The 13,803-nt window shown below is 35.5% G+C and overlaps 1 protein-coding gene across 4 annotated transcripts in view; it reads left to right on the plus strand.

The window, feature by feature from the left end:
* Positions 1-13,803, plus strand: part of LOC119771809 (SPHK1 interactor, AKAP domain containing) — a 151,835-nt gene that overhangs the window by 109,714 nt on the left and 28,318 nt on the right. For all 4 annotated transcript variants that reach the window (XM_038267970.1, XM_038267974.1, XM_038267972.1 and 1 more), the window contains 2 exons: positions 2,925-3,027; positions 6,337-6,447. In XM_038267970.1, the coding sequence (XP_038123898.1) occupies positions 2,925-3,027; positions 6,337-6,447 (214 nt within the window). The remainder of the gene's footprint in view (positions 1-2,924; positions 3,028-6,336; positions 6,448-13,803) is intronic.

A 13,803-nucleotide genomic window follows, 5' to 3' on the forward strand; every position in this document is an offset into this window, starting at 1 on the left:
GCACTACTTTGCTGTTTTTATTTAATTTTGATGCTATGTCATTTTTTATATCGGACTATTCAGATGTTTTTTGGAACAGCTTTTAGTTTTTATCTAGCGTTAAATAAAGACTTTGCAGTAAGGTGTTTTCGGCAAGTGGTTGCGTTTCATGAAGCTTAACTTTAGTGCTTTTTAAGAGTTACCTGTCGTTGTGCAAAGTGACTTGGTTGTGAACTGAGAGAACTGTCACGTTTTCTCTAGAAATACGAATTAAACCCCAAATAATAATCTTCATAATTACAAAATACTTGGTCCGGCGCCAAAAGTTCTCATTTTTGGATGCTTCAGCATCTGTGTTTCTATCTCCTTAAGAATGGGACGATGAATAATAATAATTTAAAACAAACATGTAGGCCTTCAGAAACGGACATGTCAGGAGTTAATTGTGTCCTCTGACTGAATGACTGGCTGGGGCCCATGGAGTGGAAGCGCGCTCCTGGCTGTCACTCATCTGCGTGTCGTGATAGGTGGATTTTAAAGCGCAAAGGCTGGAGAGGAGGTCGAGCGTGACTAATACCCTCAACTGATCTTCTGTTCTCTGTAAAAAACTGCGTACTTATGAGCCATATTCATTGTATGATTTTTTTTCCAGTGGACAGCATCTTCTACTGTAGGTTTCTGCGAGCGTCATCACCCACTGTTTAGATGGCTGTTTTGATGCGTCTTTTGCAGAAACAGCAGGCTGTAAGACGCATCAACATGCTTTTATATATATATATATATATATATATATATATATATATATATATATATATATATATATATATATATATATATATATATATATATATATATATATATATATATATATATATACTTACGTGTGTGTGTGTGTATAATTTGCTTTGGTTCACCTATACATCATCATCCACGCTGATGAACCGCAAGCACATACAGTTATGTGTACCCTGGAGGCTTCCACTGGGAGGTTTTCTTTGAAAAATTTCGATTATGTAAAAAAAAAAAAAAAAAAAAAAAAAAAAAAAATTAAAAAAGCAGAAGCAAACCCCCCAGATGTTCCTGTTTATGTATGCATGCCCAGTCTCTCATTTTCTAAACTGATCCTCATTAATGCCCTTGCAGATAAGCTCTGTTTTTGACTTATCTGAGTGAAAGCATGCACAGAGGATAATGACGCCTTCCTTTGAGATTCCAGTTGGTTTTGGTTTCAAGCACAAGGATATTCTCTGCCACACATCTTCATAATGCTGAGTTTTAATTTTCACAGGTCTTAGTTGGATCCATTCACTCATTCACTGACAAACAAATTGTTTCAATTCAACCAATGACACTTGGACTAGCACACATTAATATAAATAGATTTTGGATTCTGACCAGTTTTCATAATGAATTTGCTCCTATGAAAAGTTTATATATATATATATATATATATATATATATATATATATATATATATATATATATATATATATATATATATATATATATATATATATATATATATATATATGTGTGTGTGTGTCACTCTTTTACCCAATATCTAGTAAAATCATTTTGAGTCCTGCGTCAGATCATCTCCACCTAAATTATTTAGATATTTTTGCCCAACTGTTTGTCTTGACTTGTTAAAATTAATCAAAAATCAGAGAACAAAAGGCCATTGCATTTCCGTAAAAACTTTTCTTACTTCTTACTTTTGTTGAATGTCTCTGTTAATGCAGTTTGCTATTATTGTGTTCCTACTGGTGTTATTCTTGTGGCCTGGAGGGATCATAAGTCTAGGATGTCGACAATGCTTCTAACCCAGAGCATGACTGAGTAAATAAGTAATTCATTATATTGTAAGGTATCTTTAAATGTCTACAAAGTACAATATTATTATATAACGCCGCTGCATTATGTCTATATATTAAGATATATTTGGAGTAACTTAAGTTATAATTTGACAGATATACCTCAGTTTTATTTAAAGTAATAATTGACCAACAGGATTTTTATTTTGACTCGACATCGTTCAACATTGAATGCAAGTTATCCAATTAAGGCACTTAAATCTGCCCTAACCCTCTGTGCTGGAGACCAGGACAAAAAGTAAATGTTAAATTTTATTGAAAATGTATGCAAAATTTGTTATCAAAATGCATGATTGCTAACATATAACAATTATCTTAATTAGTTATATTTAGCTCCCTCCAAAGCTGTGCTGTCTGGTGTTCATTTTTTCTTTTATCACTTGGAAATCCTGTCAACCCTGGAAAATAAAAACACCCACCAAAAAACTATAGTTTATCCAGACCATTAAAACATTTAATTCCAATATTGCTGCTAGCGTAGTACAATGGGGTGCTGATTAGGTTGATCAATATTTTCCGACTTAGTCTTTCTTCTCTTTTTATCATAGCATCTCCACAATTTTTAACTTGTGGGGGCACTGTAATCAACTAAATGTAGACAATATATGAACTAAACATACAAAACCAGATTTAGGATCATGGTTGGTATCCATCCAATCAGCCATATATATTATGGATGTATATTTTGTATGTCTTTATCCATGGAAATGTTATAGGAACACTTACAACATGGTCTATTCTGTTCTCTTTTATTCTATTCTATTTTATTCTATTCTATTTGTCTAACTATTGTGAGTAACTAGTCATTTTTGATTCCTACTCTGTAATGATGAGTGAAATTTGGTGTATTGTCAGCATGAAACATTACATTAATTATTATGATTTCTTGTTTTATGGGTAAAGGCTGTAGCTTCTGAATATGAGCAAATGTAACATGATGTGGTGCTCCAGTCAGACTGGGGACTGTCATGCCTTACTGACTCAAGATTTTCAAAGCACAATTTTTGACCGCTTGATTGAAACTTGCTCTGACAAAGTCGATTCTGTGCCCTTTTGTATTTTGCTCTGCAGTAACTTCCAGTCGTCCGCCATGTTTGAAGGTTTCGAGCCTGTTGAGGTGGAGGGAGGCAGCACGGAGAGCACCATTGCTTCATCCATCAGCGCCTGCAAGAAGGTGAGAACAGAGAAATCTGTCTCATGCGCTTGGATCAGAGCAAGTCCAAGTCTCTGTCTGTGTGCTCATCAACATCTTTGTTTTCTCACCTCTGGGTGGAATTTGTCTTTCCATTGACTTTTGTTTGTGTGCTTCCAGCTGTGCAAGAAATATTAATTTCCTCCCCCTGGGTGCCAGTGACACCCTAAGGTTGTGTAATAAGAGTAACAGTCAGGTCCTCACCTCTCGCCGGGAGATTTATCATCTTCCAGTGAAAGAGCGGGATAGAGAAGGAGAAATGGCTCAGATCAGTGAGCTGAGATGCTGCTGGATCATATTCCCTTTCAAGTAGTTTGTAGGTGTACTTCTAATGTGATTGACCCTATACTGAGCAGGACTAGTGTTCCTTCCTAATTAGCCCCCTGCTCTTGATCCTCTCTGTGTTCCACTCGATGGTGATGTAGAGACACAAAGCAATGTTCTTGATCTAATAGGCTTTGGCACCAACAGTCTTAAATGTTATCCGTTCCAGAGAGATAAGCTAAGCAAATACGTCACGATTACCTGGCTGAAGGCCTGAACAGAAGGTCTATTGCAGTGGGGGCAAACATGAGGGGGCATGACGTGTCACTAAAAATATGCATGGAGCATGAGCCATGCAAATGTAGGTGTCATATGTCAAAGTAATTGCACTTGTTTCATATTTTAAGTGTGATTTTACCTGCTGTTCTGTACTTTTGTAATATATGATGTGAAAAAGTAGTTTCTAAGGACGAACTCATTCTTTCTAAGAATATAATAAAATTGCATTGTCATAATAAGGAAAGAGAATTTAGCTTAAGTATAGTAAAGAATCTGCTAGGCTGACAGCCTGACACATGCATAATATGTGAGAAATAATAGAACAGCTGTCTGCTGGCAGGTTTCATTAGTATTTTTCTGTCACTACTGTTCACTTGCTATTTTCGGACAAATTCATTGTTCTGATACTGCAAATTAGAAACTGATGATGTCGAAACTTATTTCCAAAACAAATTTTAGCTAACCATCTTTACAAATTAAGGATATTAACTAAATACTGTCTAACCAACCTGATAAATTTAAAAATGTAACTCACATAATATATATAAAATGTCATTGCAAAGAAAAGCACATTTTATCCAAAATAGTTTGCATGTAATAGAACTGTCTCTCTTTGAGTTGCTAAAATTTTAGAGGTACATTAAAATCCTTCTGGTTATGGGAATTTTATCTCTATAAATAAAACCCAGCTGCAGATTATTACAACACATATGGCTTTCTTTGAATTATATAGATTTTCCAGAAAATGTAATGTACAGCATATCACAATAGTTTTAACCTTTTCTATGGCTACATTATTTTAGAAAAAATAATAAATAGCAGCGGAAAATGTAATGTTTTGAAGGAAATGCTTTTACATTATGTTGGACTGTTAATTCATTCATTAGTTTAAGTGTACGGGATCCTTTGGAAGCCAGTGTGTGACAGAAGGCAGTCTTTATTACACTGCTCTGCAGTCTTACAGGGTCTCACTAACAAACATTACCTACTTTAGCCTCTTCTATTTGCGAACGGTACAATTAACATTATTAACTGTAGTCGATTATCTCTACATTATCCAAGGTGTATAGACTGCTGATATAACTGTTATGAACCAAAGACTGCCAGCTAATCCTGATACAGCGTGCCCACATATGGCATTAGACTCTTTAAAAAACAGACCTTAGCAGCTTTTCTGTCATACTTCATCTTCCCCAGTAACACTTTACAATAACCATCATAACCATAATTTATAAATTGTAAAAAGCCAATTTATTAACAGTAGGGTAACTAAACGTCCTCTTTTGCCCAGACAGGTCCACTTTTTTCAGTCTATGAAAATGTGTGGTTTTCGCTGTTTTTTATGGGACCATAATCATTTGCTTAAATCAACTGGTGCTTTGCACAGAATATTATGATACTTTGTTGCCTGAGGTAATTCTCGATGGACTGCCTTGTGGGAGGGTCTAGCGACACACCCACACGCAGATAGGGAGCAGAGCAACCAGCATTGGACACAAAACACTAAAACCAAAGTGCAGCTTCACAGATGAACTGCAAAAAACTGTTTTGCATGCTCCGACCCGGTGAGAGGCTCAGTGCACTGTGTGAAAACCTGGCACACATGTTTCAGTGTCTTATAAAGGTGCTGGAGATCTCAAAGCTCACATGGACACTGAAAAACATTTAAAAAACTGTGCAAATTGAGAGCTGCTCCTGTAACAAGGTAATTTCTTGAAGCTGTATTTTCAAATACAGACGAGGTCATATTTAGTACATGATTTTATTTTATTTATGTATTTCAATCTACCATTTAGGTGAAATACAGCATGTTCATTAACCTCTGAGAAGCCTGTCTGAAGCTGTCTCGAGGCTGGGGAAAGTCTCCTCCTTTTTGGAAATCAAAATATTTTCACCCTAATTAACAGATAGTTTATTAAAGTTTAATAATCATTTATATGCTGCATCTAAACCATTTATAACAGGTAAATAGATCATATTGCCCTGCCATTTTAGTCACTCCCTAATCCTAACATCCGTGGACTTAATACCTGAACCTGGCCTTTATTTTTGTTTTAACTTGCCATGTCGTGTGTCACTTACCCTTAGCATAACATCAGTGGGATTTATAATGAATGTATTTACCTTTTATTAAAGGCTAAGAAACAGTTTATATATGTATAAAACATTAATGAAAGATCTGTTAATCACTTATAAATGGTCTCTCTACCATTTATAAATTATGTTTATGATGGTTATTTTAAAGTGTAACCTCTTTTTCCCTGTCGTTTAATTCCCCATTTTTCTAACCTGTATGAAGATTAGACATACTTCTTCCTTAGAGACTTCTCACTCTATTTGTGCTTCTTTTCAAATCATTTTATGCACCTCGCTGATATAGAAAATAGCTAACTGAGTCTTCACTCAGAAACAACTTTCTCATCAAAGAGATGGTTGTTATCGGTGCCATCTGTCAGCTCTTACTATGGCGCCTTCACTGATTAGAAAAAGATCCAGCTTTTAATTTACGACTGAACAATCAGGGCTGGTCAAGCATAAAATTGTCCTACGTATACTGATACGTAGTTGATTTAATGAGCCATATATTGTAGATATTTAAAACAGACTGAACCCGATGACATTTACCTAAAAAGAGGGAATACAAAAACTTCCAGATTAAGTGGAAAAAAATGAATGAAAGTTCATCTTCTTTACCATCCATGTCTCTGTTGTGTTTCTTCGATGCTGATGCTTGTTTACCTGCTGCAGGTTCTGTGCATCAACAGCATCCTGGACTCATCTGAGTACTGGCTGAACAATGAAAAGACTCTGTGCAGAATTGGCCTGCTGGATGATGATGGAGATAGCAGCTGCACCCTGGTGAGTAGCATACTGCGAGCAAAGAAACATGCACATCGTTTTGGCAACACAGCCGGGCCGTGTCACGTCTGCTTGTCTTTAAGCTGTGGGAGGTATGCTTGTGGCCCTAAATAATGGTAAGAAAACAGTTTGAAATAGCAAAAAGTGATACATGATGACATTAAAACTCTCCTCAGTATGCTTCCGCTAAGTGGCTTCTGGACACGAGGATGGTGAAGAAATAAATGAATATTTCTTACAGCTGTTCTGTGGTGTTTCTTTGCCTCTATTTAGCTGAAAGCTTTGGCTCATGAGGTTTTATGTCTTTTAAAACCTCATATGCATTCTGCTGACGGAGCAGATGACCAACACAATGGCTGCAGTCACAGTACTTTTATCATCCTGTAAGATTTAACTTTGGGAAATGCCTTTGCGGACATTGTTTTTCTTCCTTTTTACTGTATTATTTTCAGTATAGTCGAAAAGATGCTCCTGAGTTCAGACAGAAAGGTTGGATAAAGTATTATAGTGTCTAATATACTCCATATTTGCCTTTCATTTCATTGGTGTTGGAACACATGATTGCATAGAAAAAAAACATGATGCAATTGACTCCCTATGCATTTGACATTTGTAGCATGCATGATTAGATCACCATTGAAGCCTGGCAGCCATAGATTATTTGATATGCAGACGGCATCAACACCTATGAGGCTGTTGTGAAAAGTGTATATCTTTGACTACAGTGAAATTCCCACTGCATTCATATGTATTACGGACATGGGCATGTTCTTGTATCAGAGCAGTGCTTCACTGACCCTAAGATGCATGTAGGCATCCTTAAACACCTTTACATTTAAGTAACGGAAAAAGTTTTGATAATTTTAAATGCATTTTATGACATGGTTATCAATTAACATATTATCGTCAGTAGGCAGTGGTCAGAACAATCTGAAAGAGTGCCTTGCCTTTGTAAGAGGTCAGGTTAATGGTGATGCCTATTCCAGAGCACAGTTTAGCCAGTTAGAATAACGTATGCCATCTGTAATATCTATTCAAAATAATATATTGCCATTGTTTTTTGCAGGGTTCTGGTTCTGCTTTGGCATGTTACAGGGACAAGATGATGTTTTCTGTTTTTCTAGACAATCTATGAATAACTGCATAATGCAAAAATAAATAGATTGAAACTGGTGGTGGAGTGAAGATAGATGAAGTTGGTCAGTCTGTAGACTGCTGGTTGGTGAGACGGTGTACTTGAGCTGTATGGAAAGATCGAGTAGATTGCGTGAGCTGATACTAGAGCTTCACTCAGGGACCTAGAAGACGGAAGTCCAGTTGGATAACACAGGTTGAGATAACCTGTGCATGATGAGCAAGCATGGAGCGACAGTGGAGAGGAAAAACCCCCCGTTGGGAAGAAACCTCTGGCAGAGCCAGGCTCAACATGGCGGTCTTCTGCCAGACTGGATGAGCTGACACAGGGAACGCAGTAAGAGTCCGGGAGGAATGACTCTCTCATGAAGCTTTAGCTACGATGGGGGAGGAAGGGCTGGAGGTGGGTTGAAACTGTGTCACAGCGCATCCACCGCCTGCGCACAGGAGCAAACAAGTGCGTATCGGAGGCCTGTTAAGATGAACTTTGGATGCCGATTGGCTTTCGTGGGGGTGTGGTTCAAAGCGGATTGGCTGTGTCACAGGTGGATGTAGGAAAGCAATTATTTTTTTTCAGTTTAACTTCAGCCTAGGCTCCATCTTTAAAATAATGTATCACACATGTAATTTGGGCTTATAGTTCTGCAAAATAAGTGAATTTCCCAGAAATGAGGAGGATATTAAGAGGTTAATAATCGATTAATCACGATAAATTCGAACAACAGATTAGAGCATTGATTGTTTTTGCTGAAATACAACTTTAAGTACTTCTTATTTATTTGATTTTAAGCCCAATTTCCTTGTTTATTAAACCCTTGGATAATTTTTTTTCACAAAATATTTATAACCTTATGGTTCCCCTTTCAAATGATACTTTTACATGCCCTCAAGTCAGGTTTCCTTTCCAGGTTTTTTATCAGCTCATTTTTGAATCCATTAACAATTTTAACAAAACATTTTTAACTAGTCTTGTTTTTTCTACAGTTTTTTGAAAACGTTTGTAGAATCCTGTTTGTTCCCATGGCTTAATTTTGCATTTCTCTTCCACATTCAGTCAGGGCCTTGGTTCTTAAAAAAACTCCTATTACTTTAAAGGTATAAATGTAATCTCTGCTGCCATCCCATTTTTATGTGTCATCTTTAATCACTTTTTTAAATGGCAAGTTAGGCATGAAAAACAATTTGTGTCTTTCATTTGAAATGCCACTATTTTCAATATTGTCATGAAGGGACAGATGAGGATCAAATTATCAAACTGTTCGTTATAAACAGAAGTGACAGCTTTTTTTCCCTGTGCCAACTTATTTGTGTGACTCCTCAGTTAGAGAGCTAACCTGGCAGTAGCCGGATTGATATGTGTAGAACTGGGTTGAGTTCTACGTGATCAATCTGGGATGGCTGCCATTCAGTCTTTCTGTGAAAAAGAGGGACGTTTAATACAATAGTTCGAGCTGATTGGGTGACATACATACCAGCTAGTACCCACCTTCCATAATAAACTTTCAGCCAATTGTAGCAGCAAATCATGATGTTTCGTAAGCTAAAAAAATCAAACTTTATCCAAATCCTCACCAAAGAAAAGCACAGACATCTTTCCCATCTAAGTTCTTGTCATTGCTTTTTTTTTATGAAAAATTGTCACTATTTTAGCTAAAATCTAGTCAATTGCAGTATCAACAGGTGAATCCTCTAGCATAGCCATGTTTGTAATGCCCCGTCAAGGATGTTCTGACTGTTGTCATTCCTACATGTCCAAAAAAAACTGCTGGCATGTCACTGGTCCGACTGAATTTTTCGAGACAGACGTATTAGCAGGAGTCTTTTAAGATGGATTTGTTGTGAGACTGAAAACTCAGATCTCACCACAATCCAGCTTGCAGTGCAAGATTATTGGAGAGTAGCTGTTTTACTCTCTTAGCAGACTGTATTCATTATATTAATCAAACATATTCACTTTTCACTGTAACACTGAGCTAATATTTAGTTTTGATTCTAGCTCTGTGCGGGCAAATGTTATGTGCCATCGTCTGAAAAAAGATCTGATTTTTTTAAGCATATTTATACAGACATAGCAAGCATTTAAAACATATGCAGCAAACCATTAATTTAAAAAAGGACTCCTGATGTAAATTGGAAGCTTTTTGACATATCATTTAGCTTGGTGAGGCGCTGGGTGTTTGATGTTATATATTTTTACTTCTTGAAATAATAGACTTAAATAGTTAAATGAAATATCGGCAGAATTTTCAAATTTCATTATCTGATTACTTGATAAATTATAATCAATCTTTTTCTGTTTTCTTTTGATTATTTGTTCCCTATCTTATTTTCTTAGTGACTTTATTGTATTATATTTTTATATAATCTGTCTATATTACAATTTGTTATAGAAGCTAAATGAAAAAAAGCCTCTACATCCAAATATTAAGTGAAACTTTTAAGAGGAAAGTACCGGAAAAGGGTAGATCTTTGCTTTTTAATGTCAAGAAACACTCTCTCCTACATTGTTATACAAGGTTAAGGTTTTTCAAACTTTTGGTTTTAGTTTTAACTTCTGTTCCTTTTTTCTGGTAATTCTTTCTGCTCTGATTCTGTTCATTCTTGTTTTCTAAATACCATACCTGCACTGTGTCAGCTGTTATCCTGCTCTGTGGATAAACTTGCAGGTTTTGATTTGTTCTCTTCCAGATCATTGACTTTGTTAGTTCTTGTATTGCATGGAGCCCATATCAAGCTTTGTTTCTCCCTATTCAGTTTTGAATTCCTGTTTGCTATTTTTCTGCCAGGTTGTTCCTGAGGTTTGTTTTTTATGTTTTGTTTTGTTTTTTTCATTCATGCTGCCAACCTGCACTTTCATTCCCGCATATATTCAGCCTTGAAAAAGATGAGGTTTAGAGCAGAACTAAAATAGTTTTGCAGAGGAAGAGGGTGAAGTACGCCATATTCTGGGCTGCCTCTTGCTTCTAATTTAGCTTTAAACTCTGCAATGAATTCTAACAAATTTGGATTTAATGGGTCCCCTTTGGTTAGTCACATTTTTTATTAAATTAACCTTTAAACTAACATTCCTTAGGACACCAGTAGAACTAGCACTTTATGGTGGAAGGACAAGTGCAGTGGAATATGTTCACGAAAATAAAATAATAATCAGATGATTTCAAACTGATTTAATATTAACCTTGACTTGGATGTTATTTACACTTTTTTTATTTGATTTTAAAACACTCTTCCAAGTTCCATACTAGAGAAAGAGTTTATATTTGAATTTTAGTTTGATGTATTTGACAGTTTTGTGAAACCTAATGCAACTACAGACAAGAAAACTATAGAAAAGATTGTTCTTGGAAATTTATATTACAGCATGGTAATAATAATGAGAAATTATGGAAAAGTATCACCTTTTAGCCAAAAAAACTTTCTTGGTCTCTGTTATAGATTTGGAATATTAACATATTTTATTTGATTAATTAATTAAATTGGAAAAATTTAGCTCTGCATTTAACCCATTCCCTTGGGGAGCAGTGGGCTGCCAGTCTGTGGTGCCCGGGGAACAATCGGGGGTTATGGGTCTTTTGCTCTGAGACCCAGAGTGGCAGTCTATGGGAGTGGGGCTCGAACTCAGAACCTCAGGATACCAAGCTCTATGCCCTAACCACTAGGGCTCCACTCCCCTAATTTTAAGTAGAAGTTAAGATCTAAGAGTCATTTAAGCACTGAGGGGTTCATTCGACAGACTACACTGTTTAAGCCCTATGGAACTAATCCTGAAAACTTAAATTATTAAAATCCAATTTATGTAAAACAATTTTTGTGGAGTTAGAGGATGACTGTTGCCTGTAACTCACATTTTTGTGTACTTAATTTTTGTAATACATATTTAATAGTTATACTCCTTTTAAAACTACATCATTAGTCATCCTCAATTTGTATTATTAAAACTTTAATTAAAAAAACATTTGCATAAAACTCTGAAACTCCCCAGTTTGTTCCTTTGACTAAATGTCAAGAGAAATAGACGGTTTAAAAATTTCACTAGGCTGCGTTTGAGAGATTGTTTTCTGTTAGATTCAAATAAAAACTTTTTTTTATAAATGGCTATTTTTACCTCAGTCATCAGAATATTAATTCAGGTTCGGCTGAATCACCAAGCGGTTTAGATGTGGGTTTAAGGTAGTTTTAGCATTAATGTTTAAACACATAGTAATGTTTAAAAAATAAACACCAAGAAATGTTTAAACTTAAACTTGTGTTGATCTGTTTATCTGGATCTACACTAGGTTCATAGAATTACAGTTACAATCAACAGTTTGTCTTTACTGTTGTTTATCAGTTTTATCTACTGATCTCACAAATTTTCTGGATTGCTGTGACCTAAATGATGTGTAGGGACTTTTAGCAAATGAACGGTAAACCTGTTCCAATAAGCCAGCAGGATTAGAAAATATTGCCTATAATGGTTGCAGTTTGATGGTAAACCTAATACTCCATAAACATCTTCATGTAACAGACACCTTCATGGTGGATCGTCAACTCAAGTATGGAAATCCGTATTATGATATTATTAAGATCGTTTTTATCAATCCAAATCTAATCTAATTAATCATGTGTCACAACCATATATGTATATGTTGCTATGATATGCCTTAAAACAGCTGTAAGTATCGTGGAAATTTCATATCCAGACAGCTTTGTTATTACATGAAACAAACAACAAAAAAAGAACTTTAAAGCAAACAATGTTGTCTACTGTTAAACTGTAAGTGTAGCCGTCTTTGCAGTAAAGCATTCAAATGCACTCCACTGCTCCTTGTGCTGTCAGGCCTTCAGTTAATACTTGACAGTAACATTGTCGTAGACTCTTTGTTTTCAGATCCTGGGCTGCCATCAGCAAATGTAAGCAGCTGTTTCAAATTAGTCTGTGATCTTATGAGGCCATTTGGAATTACCTGCAAAAAGACAGTTCAGTATAAATAAAATAAAATCTGAGTTATCTGTGCTTGGACACACCTGCATAAAATGATGAATAAATTATAGTTTTCTTTCAATAAAATGACCATAATTCATTATTTTCAAGTAGCAGCTGCTTCAACTCATTCAGGGAAACATAAATGATTTCCACATGTGAATTAGATGTGACAAATGCAATATAGACATGTTCCCTGTGGTGGTTAACCTTTCTGTTGAACTCTTACCACCTTGCACATCCTTTATTTAGAATAGCAATGCACTGTTTATGAATGAAAAAGCAGCAAGATGTAACATTGAAAATGACCTTTTTCCATCCACTCAAACTGCTGCTGTTTGTTTTTTCTGATTCCTCTGTACTAAAACACAACTAAAGTTGTGTCAATACAGAAAGAGCAAACGCTAAACCAGCTTTGTTGCTGTTTAGAATAAACTGGAGCATCACTTTTTAATGTGTCGTGGGCTGAGGCGGTCCATTTTTCTCAACAATGAGTAAATGCCAATACATCACAAAAGTGTTTTGACATTTTTCCAATGCTCTATAAAAGATGCATCAAGTGTTTTAGAAATCATCACCAAGGTAACAGAAATAGCAGGAATTTGGATAAGAACATCAATTTTGCAATCTGATGCTTCGCTTTGGAAGTGTGAGCCGCTGTCTGCTGAATTTATTGGTACCAAAAGCCCCAAGACACAAGCCTCGGCCTCAAGAGGCTGCGCTTCAGCTAAAGTCATTTCAGAATATCTTTACATTATAGAGTTTCACAACTTTTCTTTGTAGCAAAGTTGATTAACTTGATCAAACCTGGAAATCTTATACCAGTTCTGATAACTGTACAAAACAAAATTTCATTTTGTATACACTCTGTTTATACAAAATGACAATAAAAGTTGTCTAAGTCTTAGTTTTTCATTAATTTTATGTTATGCATTATCCCCTGGGAATGATTTGTGTTAAAATATGCACGCAAGAAAGGAAAAGTATTTAAGAAATGCTTTAGTTGCATTTTTTTCAAGCTGTTAAGGATGCCACTAAGTTTGCATTGCTTATTTCTTTTTAAATGCCATCATTTCCAAACATTGATCTTTTTGAATCTAACACTTAAGTTTTCTTATATTAAAGATTACGATTCCTATTTTCTTTTTTAATTTATAATTAAACAACTGTAATTTAACATCATGTTTTCATCTTTGCAGCGGTGTCAGTAGTTGTGTTCTGTCTTTAGACTTTCTGTATCATGAGGTTGATAGTTTTAC

The sequence above is a fragment of the Cyprinodon tularosa genome, unplaced genomic scaffold (assembly GCF_016077235.1).
Source record: "Cyprinodon tularosa strain WSP-4 unplaced genomic scaffold, ASM1607723v1 ctg69, whole genome shotgun sequence".
Lineage (NCBI taxonomy): Eukaryota > Metazoa > Chordata > Actinopteri > Cyprinodontiformes > Cyprinodontidae > Cyprinodon > Cyprinodon tularosa.